This window comes from Bombina bombina, chromosome 1, assembly GCF_027579735.1.
Source record: "Bombina bombina isolate aBomBom1 chromosome 1, aBomBom1.pri, whole genome shotgun sequence".
NCBI classification, from domain to species: Eukaryota; Metazoa; Chordata; class Amphibia; order Anura; family Bombinatoridae; genus Bombina; species Bombina bombina.
In genome coordinates, this window is record NC_069499.1 from 1,498,212,000 (window position 1) to 1,498,226,024 (window position 14,025).

Consider the following 14,025-nt stretch of genomic DNA (forward strand, 5'->3'; position numbering starts at 1 on the left):
TAAAATCTGCTGTGCATATGTGTGCATAAATATGTTATTTTTACAGCACTGTTCTGTTTTTATAACCAGAATATTTTTACTGATGTGTACGTTATTTATTTTCCAAAACATTTATTGCTCAGGTTAATTCTGAGATATAAGATGCTGTTTATCAGCAGGCTATAAAAGATATTGTAAACAGCAGTGTTAGTGCTGAACTGTGGTTAATATTCATGTATTTTCCTTTTTACAGTAATTTCCCATTTATGCGCCGTCACAGAAGATCCAGTCCGAGCCCTGTGATCCTGAGACAGCTGGAAGAGGAAGCCCGAGCAAAAGAGGCAGCCAACACGGTGGACATAACTCAGGTTATGAGCAAGCTAGATCGGAGGAGCCACCTCAAGCAGGATGCTCCTAAACCAACCTAACCTACCTGAAACTGGTGCTTTAGAGATTAGACACCACATTCAAAACATAGATCAGAGAAAGGGCACTAGTCCAGTAATCTGCTACTTCACCACTAGATGTCCTCACTGCGCTAGAGCTGGGTTGTTCAGTAGCAGCTGCAGACCAGCACAGTGGTCGGAGACGCTTATTTCTAACAATAAAATAGGCAGCAGACTTTAATTGAAGATAGTTTAGAAAAAGAAAGTCAAGGCTTGATTCCCATTATAACTTTATTAGTGGTTTGAAGAAAAGAAAATGTAGAAACAGTGTATAGAATAGAAGGGTGTCTAACCTTTATATTAGGGGCCACATTGGAATGTTTATTTCACTCAAAGGGCAGATGAGCACATTTTAAAAATACTACAAAGAAAAATTATTATACTTATATCTAAACAAAGTATGTCATTGATTCAGTTTGCCAGTACCTGTACGGTAACTATTTACAGTGATGTATCTAGGATAATGTATAGATCCAAACAGACAGGGTCTGCTCTGTTTGTTTTCTAGATCTTCTCTACTACACATTTGCTACTAGAATAATAATATTCTTATTACAAGATCAAAGTACTGAAAGATACATCTCTAGTTAGATTGTAAGACCGAAGAGCGACATAACAATGTACTGGAAGGCTGCATTGTGGCCCCAGGGCCTTATGTTGAAGAAGACTCATTTATATGCTGGCACGCTGTGTCTAATGATCATTAATCTAAATTTGATAGCCCAGTCAAAAAAGGTCTCAACAATTATTATTTTATTGGTTTTTTTCTGACTTTGTAATTGTAAAGATCACTATTGCTTATAAGGTGCTGTACCAATTTGTAATCTAGTTAAACAAAGCAACACTTAGCACTCTATGGTCCCCATTTGTGAAGCCATGAACCATCTGTTTGATCTCACTTCACTCTAAATGATGAATGATAATTAAAGGGACATGAAATCCAAAAATGTTCTTTCATGATTCAGATAGAGCATAGCATTTTAAACAACTTTCCAATTTACTTCTATGATCTGACTTGCTTTGTGTTCTCTTGGCATCCTTTGTTGAAAAGAATACCTAGGTTGGTTCAGGAGCTGGGAGCTAGCTGCTGATTGGCGGCTGCACATATATGACTCTTGTTATTGGCTTACAGATATGTTCAGCTATCTCCCAGTAATGCATTGCTGCTCCCTCAATAAAGGATACCAATAAAATGAAGCATAATAGAAGTAAATTGGAAAGGATATATGCTATATCTAATTCTTGAAAGAAAATGTTTGGGTTTCATATCCCTTTAAAAGTATGAAGCTGTCGTTGCCTTGTAAAATGACCTTACAATCGTGTTCCTATATGGTCATATGAACATCATTTATAGTAGTTCGATCAAACCTATTTGTCCTGTGGATATGCCCTGCGGCACCAACCTATGTGCTTACTTTGACGTTATTATTTATTTTCGCCCCTAAACGTATTCAGAATAGCTTTTTGCATTCGCCATTTTTGTTTTTGCAAATGCCCTAGGAAACAACAGAAGTCCAAGCCAACATTTGACAGAGCTTAGAACACACAAAATAAACCGCTCAAGTATAAAGATCCCATACCAGCATACTCTCTCAAATTGCTAAATCTTCTAACCAGTTGCAACCCTTGTTAAGTTGGTGTCTTTTATTTGTTTGATCTATCCTACTGAGACACTTAAAGGGACATAATACTCATATGCTAAATCACTTGAAAGTAATGCAGTATAACTGTAAAAAGCTGACAGGAAAATATCACGTGAGCATCTCTATGTAAAAATGGAAGATATTTTGCCTCAAAATTTCCTCAGCTCACCAGAGTAAGTGCTGTGCAAATAGTTATACTTCTGTCCAGCTGCAAGTTGGGAAAAAAAAAAAACAATAGCCAATCAGCTCCAGCAGTGCTGAGGTAATGCTTTGCCTTTGCAAACTTACTTAGAACTTACTAAAGCTAAATAAGAAAATAACATGACTGTGCCTCACATGCCAGATTCACACTCCCTAGCTTGTCCTGCTTAAAGTCTCTTTACAGTGCGATGTGAATACTTAGGAAATTTGAGGTAAAATATCTTTATTTTTTACATAGAGATGTTCAGGTGATATTTTCTAGTCAGCTTTTTAAAGCTGTGCTGCATCAGTTTCAGGTACTTCAACATTTAAGTAGCATGTCCCTTTAAGGACATGGGAACAGGAAAACCAGCAAAGGGTGCGGTTGCCCAATGAAGTAGGCGTAATAGAGTACAGTTAAATAAAAATGTATCCTGACCCTCTATAATAAAAAGGAATATAAATGGGCTCACCTCTGGTTTATATAGCTTGTGCTGCCCCGTGTTTCACACAACAATGACATTTACTTTAGGAGTCACCTTCCCATCAATATTGCCTTCAAAGTTATCCATTCATTGGTGTTTATGTTTAACTTGATGTGATCATAAACAGCAGATGTTTTATAACATCGGATGTGGTGGCTTTCTTGGCAGAAGCAAGGCCCAGAAACACTGCACTCATAGCACTCAACATAATGCATCCAATGTCTGGTAAAGTACAATTAAAGGGACAGTTAAGTCAAAACTAAACTTTCATGATTAAGATAGAGCATGCAGTTTATTGAAAAAACTTTCCAATGTACTTTTATTATTTAATCTGATTTGTTTTCTTGGTATCCTTTGTTGAAAAGGTTACCTAGGTTGGCTCAAACTATGGGGCGATTTATGAAAGTGCGAGCGGACATGATACAATGTAGCGTATCATGTCTGCCACACATCGATAAATACAGACAGCATACGCTGTCGGCATTTATCATTGCACCAGCAGTTCTTGTGAACTGCTTGTGCAATGCCGCCCCCTGCAGATTCATGGCCAATCAGCCGCTAGCAGGGAGTGTCAATCAGCCCGATCGTATAGAATCGGGCGGATTGATTCTCCGCAGCCTCAGAGCAGGCGGACAAGTTAGGGAGCAGTGCTCTTTAAACAGGGGCATCAAGCTCCATTCGGAGCTTAATAATTCGGCCCCTAAGGGTTCAGTTAGCTCACAGTAGTGCATTGTTGCTACTTTAACAAATGATAACAAGACAATGAAGCTAATATTATAATAGACGTAAATTGGAACGTTGTTTAAAATTGTATGTTCTATCAGAACCATGAAAGAAAAATTGGGGGTGTCATGTCCCTTTAAAATGATATGAGCCACTGATAAAATTGTTTTAGATAAGGGTGGGTTTAACATTGTGTGTATTAACCGAGTAGAGCCATGAGCTGAAATGCGTTAGACTTGCGGACTTGCTCACATTTTAACTTAATGGAGTGAATAAAAGTTATGTTTTAGATGCCGCCCATATTGTTTTTATGTGTTGGATTAACAGTGAGTCTGTACCCATGTCAGAAATACTGCTGGATGGTGGCTTGAAAAAAAGCCGGTAACACTATCTGTGCTTCAATAAATAAATCACATATATAGTTAAAGGGATACTAAATCCCAAAATTTTCTTTCAGGATTCAGATAGAGCATGCAATTTTTAGCAATTTTCTAATTTACTCCTATTATCAATTTCTCTTCGTTCTCTTGTTATCTTTATTTTAAAAGCAGGAATGTAAAGCTTAGGAGTCGGACCATTTTTGGTTCAGAACCTGGGTTATGCTTGCTTATTGGTTGGCTGAATGTTGTCACCAATAAGCAAGCACTATCCAGGGTGTTGAACCTAAAATGGACCGGCTCCTTCGCTTTTACATTTCTGCTTTTTAAATAAAGAGAACGAAGAAAAATTGATAATAGGTATAAATTAGAAAGTTGCTTACAATTGCCTGCTCTATCTGAATCATGAAAGAAAAATGTAGGTTTAGTGTCCCTTTAACCAGTGGTTCTATGGGAACTACCTATCATCCGCATCTATAAATAAGGAGTCAAATGAGGTCTTCAGCTGTCCCCAGGACAAGAAAAAAGATAGATGGGGCATATTTATCAAGGTCTGGTGGACCTGATCCGACACTGCGGATCAGGTTCGCCAGACCTCGCTAAATACGGCGAGCAATACACTCGCCGTATTCAGCATTGCACCAGCAGCTCACAAGAGCTTCTGGTGCAACGCCGCCCCCTGCAGACTCGCGGCCAATGCGGCGATGTGTGTCCGCCTGCTCAGAGCATACAGAGCTTGAAAAATATGCCCCAATGTGTGTAAAGTGTGTGTTTTAATTAAAAAAGCAATGAGTGTAGAAATGCTGTGATGTTTTTCTAAAATATAATACAAGCAAAATGTATAGAATATCATTATTAGATCCCTTTATACAGTATAATTATCCCACTTATACATTTTTTCATTCTTTATCCAAAAATTTGACACTGGAAGAAAAAAAATCAGTACTGATGGAGTTATCTGCAGCTAAATGCAGTTAACATCAGAGATAGGCTCAGATATCAACAGAGTAAAAGCAGCGTTGATTGGCTATTGTGCTTCAAAACCACAAGGTGTTCCTGTTGGTTTATAGGATCAAGTCATAAGGTTTGTCATAAAAATGCGCAATCAATTATCTTCATCCAGCTTATTATTCTAGCTAAGTTCTTTATGACTTCTAAAGCCATTGTTTGTATTTTATTGAGACCTATCATGTCCCATTTTATGTAAAGAATACTGTACAAACCCAATATTTGGGTCAAACCTTACTCATTTGACCGACTGTCCATGTTCCATAGCAAAACATTTTATAATTTTTCAGATGCTTTCAATAAACATATTTAATTTTCCAGCAGTGTCCTCTGTCTTGAATATTTTATTAGGCTACTTATTAAACATAATGCTTGTTCCCAACATCTTGTTTTGCAGATAGCAACAGTATTTAAAGAGTAGTTTAGTATTTGTGTGTGTGGGAGGGAAATCTGCAACCCCTTGTTGTTATAATATATTAAGTTATATTACAAAATAAGTAATGATTGAGTCGCATGAGGAGGTAGAAACAATAGAACCAGCATTGGGCATCAGTGTTTGCTGAAGAGGAAGTCAGTGCTTGCTATCTCTTTGTCCTTAAAGACTATGAGATCTATAGTTGAACAAAATATGGTTCTAATCTTTCAGAAATTCTCGCTAGGTATTGAAAAAACAGGATTGGACAGTGTATATATACACTGGCTGTCAACAGTTTAGGGTCACCTAGACATTTCCTTATTTTCCATGAAAACATACATGAAATTAGTTTGAATTAGTTTTGTCATTGACAAGATTAAAAAATGACTTTTAAGTTAAATAATAATTGTGTCCTTTAAACTTTGCTTTCGTCAAAGAATCCCCCATACTCACCAATTGCAGCCTTGCAGACCTTTGGCATACTAGTTGTATCTGCACTCACAATTCAAAGATAGTCAGCAACCAGGGTGCTCAGTCAAAATTTCAATAAGTATCAACAAGTAGGGACTGCACTCGCTGGATTCAGTTCAAATAATAACTTATTTATTCAATGATAACTTTTTCGGGGGAACGCAGACCCCTTCTCAGACCAAACACAGTGCATCATGTGCACTGTGTTTGGTCTGAGGAAGGGATCTGCGTACCCCGAAACGTCACCATTGAATAAATAAGTTATTATTTTAACTGAATCCAGCGAGTGCAGTCCCTACTTGTTGATATATATATATATATATATAGACTCCCATCATAGAAAAGGCACTCGCTGGTCTTTATAAAATGTAGTAATTTATTTTCAAATTCTTAGCAGAAAGACATAAAGTTTCGGTGTATCATTACACCTTTGTCAAATGTCACAGCAGGATCAAGAAAACGTATCCCCAAAAGAACACCTAACACCACATACCATCACCCACCTTATATACACATAAAAACAATCAGCTCCATTGCATCGGCCCATAGTGACGTCATCACACTACAGCGTAAGCTTGATGCATCACAGCCAATCGATTGGCCCTCTGTTACCATGGTAACCTATACACGGAAGCGTAATCGTGTATTCAGCTAAACGGGACATTGCTATATTACTAGCAACGGAAGATGCCACTATTTCATCTAGTGACCAATAACCAACTAGTGGACCTATGTAACAGCTGGCTGAATAGACGAAAATACCTGGAGGGGACCAACATGAATGTTCGTTCTAGTGGGCACCCACGGGTTTCTACCTATACCCCCAGAATCATGAAGGGGGTAGTAATTGATATATGAAGGGAATTAGTTCTATATAGATGGCTATATTTAAAAAAAAAAAAAAGATTGTCTATTCAAAAAGATTTTCTAATAGGGTTGCTTTATACAAATGAGATTATAACACTGTGCTTATATATTACTGCAATAGGATGCATATAATTGTTTGATTTTTTAATTTAATTTTTTTGTTGATTATTCGTCATGTATTTTTTTACACCGAGTGTAAGTATCCTAAGTATGGGACCAGATGCTAACATTGGCCTAATGGTTGACGAATATGATGGTAATTTTCTGGATAAGAATACCACGTAAAGTTATGCACCGTATTGTGCCTTTTGTCACCAGATGAAATAGTGGCATCTTCCGTTGCTAGTAATATAGCAATGTCCCATTTAGCTGGATACATGATTACCCTTCTGTGTATAGGTTACCATAGTAACAGAGGGCCAATCGATTGGCTGTGATGCGTCACGCTTACGCTGTAGCGTGATGACGTCACTATGGGCTGATGCGATGGAGCTGATTGTTTTTATGTGTATATAAGGTGGGTATGTTGTTAGATGTTCTTTTGGGGATACGTTTTCTTGATCCATCTGTGACATTTGACAAAGGTGTAATGATACACCAAAACGTTATGTCTTTCTGCTAAGAATTTGAAAATAAATTAAAAACACTTTATAAAGACCAGCGAGTGCCTTTTCTATGATGGGAGTCTCAATGTGTGTATAAAGTGCACCCTGGCAGCTGAGACACTTTCGTAAGACTGTGCTTATCCCTTATTGGGGATTATCTATATATATATTTTATCAAAATGGTCACAATGTTACCAAGTCAAACATAACAGAGCTTGACAACTCCCACAATATTCAATCTCCATTCCCCCACAATGACACTATTAAAGGGAAATTATACACTCATTCTTTTCTTTACATAAATGTTTTGTAGATGATCTATTTATATAGCCCATAAAGTTTGTTTTTTAAAAAAAATGTATAGTTTTGCTTATTTTTAAATAACATTGCTCTGATTTTCAGACTCCTAACCAAGCTCCAATGTTTTTTGAGAATACCGTCAGCTACCTACTCCAGCTTTCTCCTGTTTGTGTATAGGGTCTTTTCATATGCAAAAGAAGGGGGAGGGGGGAGTGTCTTATTTACCACTTGCAGTGGGCTTTCCAGCTGCCTTTTCAACAGAGCTAAACTGCGAGCTTCTAAGTAAGTTTTTAAACAGTTTTATACTGGATTTTTATATCAGTATCTGTGCATCCTATTCTTTATAGTAGTGTTTATTACATGCAGTTATATGAAAATGAGTGTATACTGTCCCTTTAACAACCTAAAAATCACCTAAAACCGAATTCTCTTTCTCTGCATACTTGCCACTGCTCACAGGCAACATGGCTCCTATCAGTGAGTGCTTCCTTTTATTGTGGGTTAATGGAGTCCACGTGTGTGTGTTGCAATTGGATATAGTGGTGTGTTTTTAATTTTTAATGTCAGTTACTGATGTATACATTGGTATTGATATCGATTTCGCATTTGTCCATATCTTGTAGATATATTTTTTTCATTTTCTTAGAATTAATTGATGATGATGACATTCAGTTATCATTAGATATTTGGCGCAATTCCAAAATCATCAGATATGGCCATTATAGTTGCTGTCATATGCAGCATTGTCTTGTTTTTTGGTCTGACCATGCGCAGATCAGTGGCCAATATCGTTATTGCTTATCCAATAACTTGTGGTCAGGTGGATTATAATTTACAAAGTTGATGCCTTCATATAGGTGTCTTTTTCAATATCCTATCTGATATTCTTCCAATACAGAAATGGTGTTCAGGTTTACATTGTGATCATCCTAATGCTGAAAAAGTTGTATCGGAAGCCACAAAACATAATCAACTAGATTGGAACTGACCTCTAGGTTACAAGAAGTAATAGCAAATATTGTAGAGGACAGACAGAAATTGCACAGAGGGGCTTGCTTAGTTTGTATAAAACATGAGTACAAAGGATTTATAATGTTCTTTATTGTATAGGAATCATTTGCACTGTATTCAGTACCAAAAACTGGTCTTGCAAGGTGGTAAGAGTTTTGTTAAGCTTATGCAAATCCAAAGTGTGAGCAGGTTTTTGAAGAATGCAAAATTGGAGTTTTATAGTGCTAAATATTAGCCAAAACCATTTGCATTATACAATGAGAATTTTTATTATATGTATCTGTACAGTTTGTAAATAACAAGATAAAAAAATTAAATAAAAAAAGATTTTCTAATGGATCAAATGTCAATGCTAAGGGCACACTTTTTGGTGAAAGTATCCTTAAATATCCAGCTTTTTGTAGACCCTGCTTGTAATTTCCTTCTGTTCTCTTCCTACAGTTGTGCCATTTTACTGCTCCAATCCCTCACCTGACTGTCTACACCGGTACCTGTGCTCCCCCCTCCCCAACAAACTTCCTCTCCTGCAATCCTTCAGGGGACCTCTCCTCTCTTTCCCCGGGACACATTGCCTTGCCAAATAGTGCTGAGTGCCCATCACCTTTTAGTGTAGCTATAGAGACAACCCCATGTATGGAGAGGCGTTGGGAGGCAAACAAAGCCGACGAAAACCAGTTTTCCTGTCCCAGTGACAATACGGATGCATCTTTCGGATCAGAATCTGGCACCAGCGGAAATCTGCTGTCTATTCCAGTGGAGACCAAGCCTTTACAGAAATCCAAGGTTGCCTTGTCTTTCAGCAAGTTGTTGAAAAGGGGGTGCTCAAACTCACCAGGTTTTGCCACCCATTCTCCCAAGTGCCCAGTGGTAAACCACGGCAGAGTGCAACCTCTAAATGAACTGGAGCAGCAGCTGCAACAGACGTCTAAAAAAGTCACCAAGTAAGTTCCTATGACAACAACCACTGCATGAGCAGCACACTTATTAGATTTAAAGTTTCAGGCCAGAAGAAACCACATTCATCAGTACATAAGGTTATTAACATTGTAATTGCTGGTAATAAGCAAGGTGCATACTGCGAGCAAAATCCATTTTGCTTGACAACTGCACTATATTCTAGCGTTCTGGCAGTTGTAAATTGTAAGCGAGACAAGAAAAACATATTATTGTAGTAATATCCGCATTAACCCCTTCAGTACTAGGCTTTTTAGCGAAAAACTTGCTCAAATTTTTTTAGCATTTTGCTATCACTCCATTTAAACAGAAAGAGTTGTGTTTTTCTTGTTTACCTATCAAAACTATTTATTTCTTTTAAATAGACAACCCAAGGTATTGATCTAGGCCCATTTTGGTATATTTCATGGCACCATTTTGCACTTGCAAAAAAGAGCTAGTAACTACATATGTGCAATTCGGTTCGTTCGATTCGGAAATTCAGAAAATTCGGAAAATTCGGCGATTTGGATCGAACCGAATTTCCGAATTAAAATACTGCCGAATTTCACAAATAAATCCGAATTACTTCGGATTTATTCGGTAAATTCGGATGGCCATGGATTACACTAGTATTGTACAGTATATTAGGTTATATCACAGTACATAATACTAGTCTAATCCCACCTAACACTTACTGAAATTCCGAATTTCCGAACCGAATCCAGCCGAATTTCTTCGAATCCGAAATGAATCGATTCAAAATTTTCCGAATTCGAATCGATCCGAACCGAACTTCGAAAAATTCTGAATCGATCCGAACCGAACCAAATTTTTTCGCCATCCACATGTCTACTAGTAACTCTATCCTCTAAGTTATCTTGACTCTTAAAATCTATGGCAGTAATTTCATAATGATTGCATACAGCCATTTGATCTATCTTAGTAACAGGTGCAATTTTCTTATAAATTAGCAGCGCATTTAAACAATTGTTCCTAGAGGGTTTTTTTTATGCATGAACTGTGTGAATCAACTTACACCTCTTCATTTAGATCTGCTATTTCATTAATATCTAAATTACATTTTGATATGAGATATTAAATTACATGAAAAATCTTACCTTAAAGGGATATACTACTCTTATGCTAAATGACTTGAAAGTTATGCAGAACAACTGTAACAAACTGACAGGAAAATATCACCTGAACATTTATATGTAAAAAGGGAAGATATTTGACCTCACAATTTCTTCAGCTCACCAGAGTAAGTGCTCTGTGAACTGTTATACTTAAGCTGCTGTCTAGCTGCAAGTTGACCCCCCCCAAAAAAAAATAGCCAATCAGCAGTGCTGAGGTCATGCTTTGCTTTGCTGTGTTCTCGTGAGATTTCACTGAAATCCTTTGATATTTTATATTGACCTTCCTTAAACTGAATAGGAAAATAACAGATGCACATGACGTTTTATGTTGTCAAGTTCCGGCCCTACAAATCTCCACCTTAACCTTTCCACAAACCCCAACACTCCTTATAAATAACAACATTAGACTTCTTGCTTGGTGCAACTTGGCCGCAGCTCCTTTATTAAATAAATAACCTTTTTTTAAATTCCTTAAATAACTTTATAAATAACAATACAAATAACAGTGCAAATAACATTCGGCCAGATTACGATTTTTTCGTTATAAGATGTGCGGTGCTAACGAGCAGTTTTTTATCACCCCTCACCTACCTGCAGCGCTGGTATTACGGGTTTTTACAAACCCGGCGTTAAAAGACAAAAAGTGAGCGTAGAGCAAAATTGTGCTCCATACCGCACTCCAATACCAGCGCTGCTTAAGTCAGCGGTGAGCTGGTCATGCATGCTCGTGCACGATTTCCCCCTAGACATCAATGGGGAGAGCCGACTGAGAAAAAGTCAAAAAAGCAGCGTAAAACGCAGCCCCATTTTATGTTTACACCTAACACCCTAAATTGAACCCCGAGTCTAAACACCCCTAATCTTACACTTATTAACCCCTAATCTGCCGCCCCCGACATCGCCGCCACCTGCATTATACTTATTGACCCCTAATCTGCCGCCCGCCACCGCCGCCACCTACATTATACTTATTAACCCCTAATCTGCTGCCCCCAACATCGCCGACACCTACCTTATATTTATTAACCCCTAATCTTCTGCCCCCAATGTTTCCGCAACCTACCTACATTTATTAACCCCTATTCTGCTGCCCCCAACGTCGCCGCCACTATATTAAATGTACTAACCCCTAAATCTAAGTCTAACACTAACACCCCCTAACTTAAATATAATTTAAATAAATCTAAATAAATTTACTATCATTAACTACATTATTCTATTTAAAACTAAATACTTACCTATAAAATAAACCCTAAGCTAGCTACAATATAACTAATAGTTACATTGTAGCTAGCTTATGGTTTATTTTTATTTTACAGGCAAGTTTGTATTTATTTTAACTAGGTAGAATAGTTATTAAATAGTTATTAACTATTTAATAACTACCTAGCTAAAATAAATACAAATTTACCTGTAAAATAAAACCTAACCTAAGTTATACTAACACCTAACTTTACACTACAATTAAATAAATTACCTACATTAAAGGGACAGTCTAGGCCAAAATAAACTTTCATGATTAAGATAGAACATGTAATTTTAAACACTTTTCTAATTTACTTTTATCACCAATTTTGCTTTGTTCTCTTGGTATTCTTAGTTGAAAGCTTAACCTAGGAGGTTTATATGCTAATTTCTTAGACCTTGAAGCCCACCTCTTTCAGATTGCGTTTTAACAGTTTTTCACCACTAGAGGGTGTTAGTTCACATATTTCATATAGATAACACTGTGCTCGTGCACGTGAAGTAATCTGGGAGCAGGCACTGATTGGCTAGACTGCAAGTCTGTCAAAAGAACTGAAAAAAGGGGCAGTTTGCAGAGGCTTAGATACAAGATAATCACAGAGGTTAAAAGTATATTATTATAACTGTGTTGGTTATGCAAAACTGGGGAATGGGTAATAAAGGGATTATCTATCTTTTAAAACAATAAAAATTCTGGTGTAGACTGTCCCTTTAAATACAATTAAATACATTAAATTAAATTAGCTAAATAAAAAAAAAACACACTAAATTACAGAAAATAAAAAGCAAATTACAGATCTTTAAACTAATTACACCTAATCTAATAGCCCTATCAAAATAAAAAAGCCCCCCCAAAATAAAAAAAAACCTAGCCTAAACTAAACTACCAATAGCCCTTAAAAGGGTCTTTTGCGGGGCATTGCCCCAAAGAAAACAGCTCTTTTTCTTGTAAAAATAAATACAAACACCCCACCAACAGTAAAACCCACCACCCACACAACCAACCCACTAAATAAAATACTAACTAAAAAAAGCTAAGCTCCCCATTGCCCTGAAAAGGGCATTTGTATGGGCATTGCCCTTAAAAGGGCATTTAGCTCTATTGCAGGCCCAAAGCCCTACCCTAAAAAATAAACCCACCCAATACACCCTTAAAAAAATCCTTACACTAACCCCTGAATATTCACTTACCAGGAGAAGTCTTCATCCAAGCAGTAAGATGTCCTCAACAAAGCCGGCAGAAGTGGTCCTCCAGACGGGCAGAAGTGGTCCTCCAGACGGGCAGAAGTCTTCATCCAGACGGCATCTTCTATCTTCATCCTTCCGGCGCGGAGCGGGTCCATCTTCAAGACATCCGACGCAGAGCATCCTCTTCCAACAAAGTCTTCTTGCTGAATGAATATCTCTTTAAGTGACTTCATCCAAGATGGTGTCCCTTAGATTCCAATTGGCTGATAGAATTCTATCAGCCAATCGGAATTAAGGTAGAAAAAATCCTATGGATTGAGCTCTCATTCTATTGGCTGTTCCAATCAGCCAATGGAATGCGAGCTCAATCCTATTGGCTGATCCAATCAGCCAATACAATTTTTTCTACCTTAATTCCGATTGGCTGATAGAGTTCTATCAGCCAATCGGAATTTAAGGGACGCCATCTTGGATGACGTCACTTAAAGAGATATTCAGCAAGAAGACTTCGTTGGAAGAGGATGCTCCGCGTCGTATGTCTTGAAGATGGACCCGCTCCGCGCCGGAAGGATGAAGATAGACAATGCCATCTGAATGAAGACTTCTGCCTGTCTGGAGGAACACTTCTGCCCATCTGGAGGACCACTTCTGCCGGTTTCGTTGAGGACATCTTGCAGCTTGTATGTAGACTTCTCCCGGTAAGTGAATCTTCAGGGTTTTTTTTAAGGGTGTATTGGGTGTGTTTATTTTTTAGGGTAGGGATTTGGGCCTGCAATAGAGCTAAATGCCCTTTTAAGGGCAATGCCCATTCAAATGCCCTTTTCAGGGCAATGGGAAGCTTAGGTTTTTTTAGTTAGTATTTTATTTGTGGGGTTGGTTGTGTGGGTGGTGGGTTTTACTGTTGGGGGGTGTTTTTATTTATTTTTTTACAGGAAAAAGAGCTGATTTCTTTGGGGCAATGCCCTGCAAAAGGCCCTTTTAAGAGTTATTGGTAGTTTAGTTTAGGCTAG

The 14,025-nt window shown here is 37.7% G+C and overlaps 1 protein-coding gene across 1 annotated transcript in view; it reads left to right on the top strand.

Annotated features, from left to right (window-relative positions):
• Nucleotides 1–14,025, top strand: part of RGS9 (regulator of G protein signaling 9) — a 474,238-nt gene that overhangs the window by 451,242 nt on the left and 8,971 nt on the right. The window contains 2 exon segments of the mRNA XM_053707768.1: nucleotides 233–347; nucleotides 8,952–9,451. Coding sequence (XP_053563743.1) covers nucleotides 233–347; nucleotides 8,952–9,451 — 615 coding nt within the window.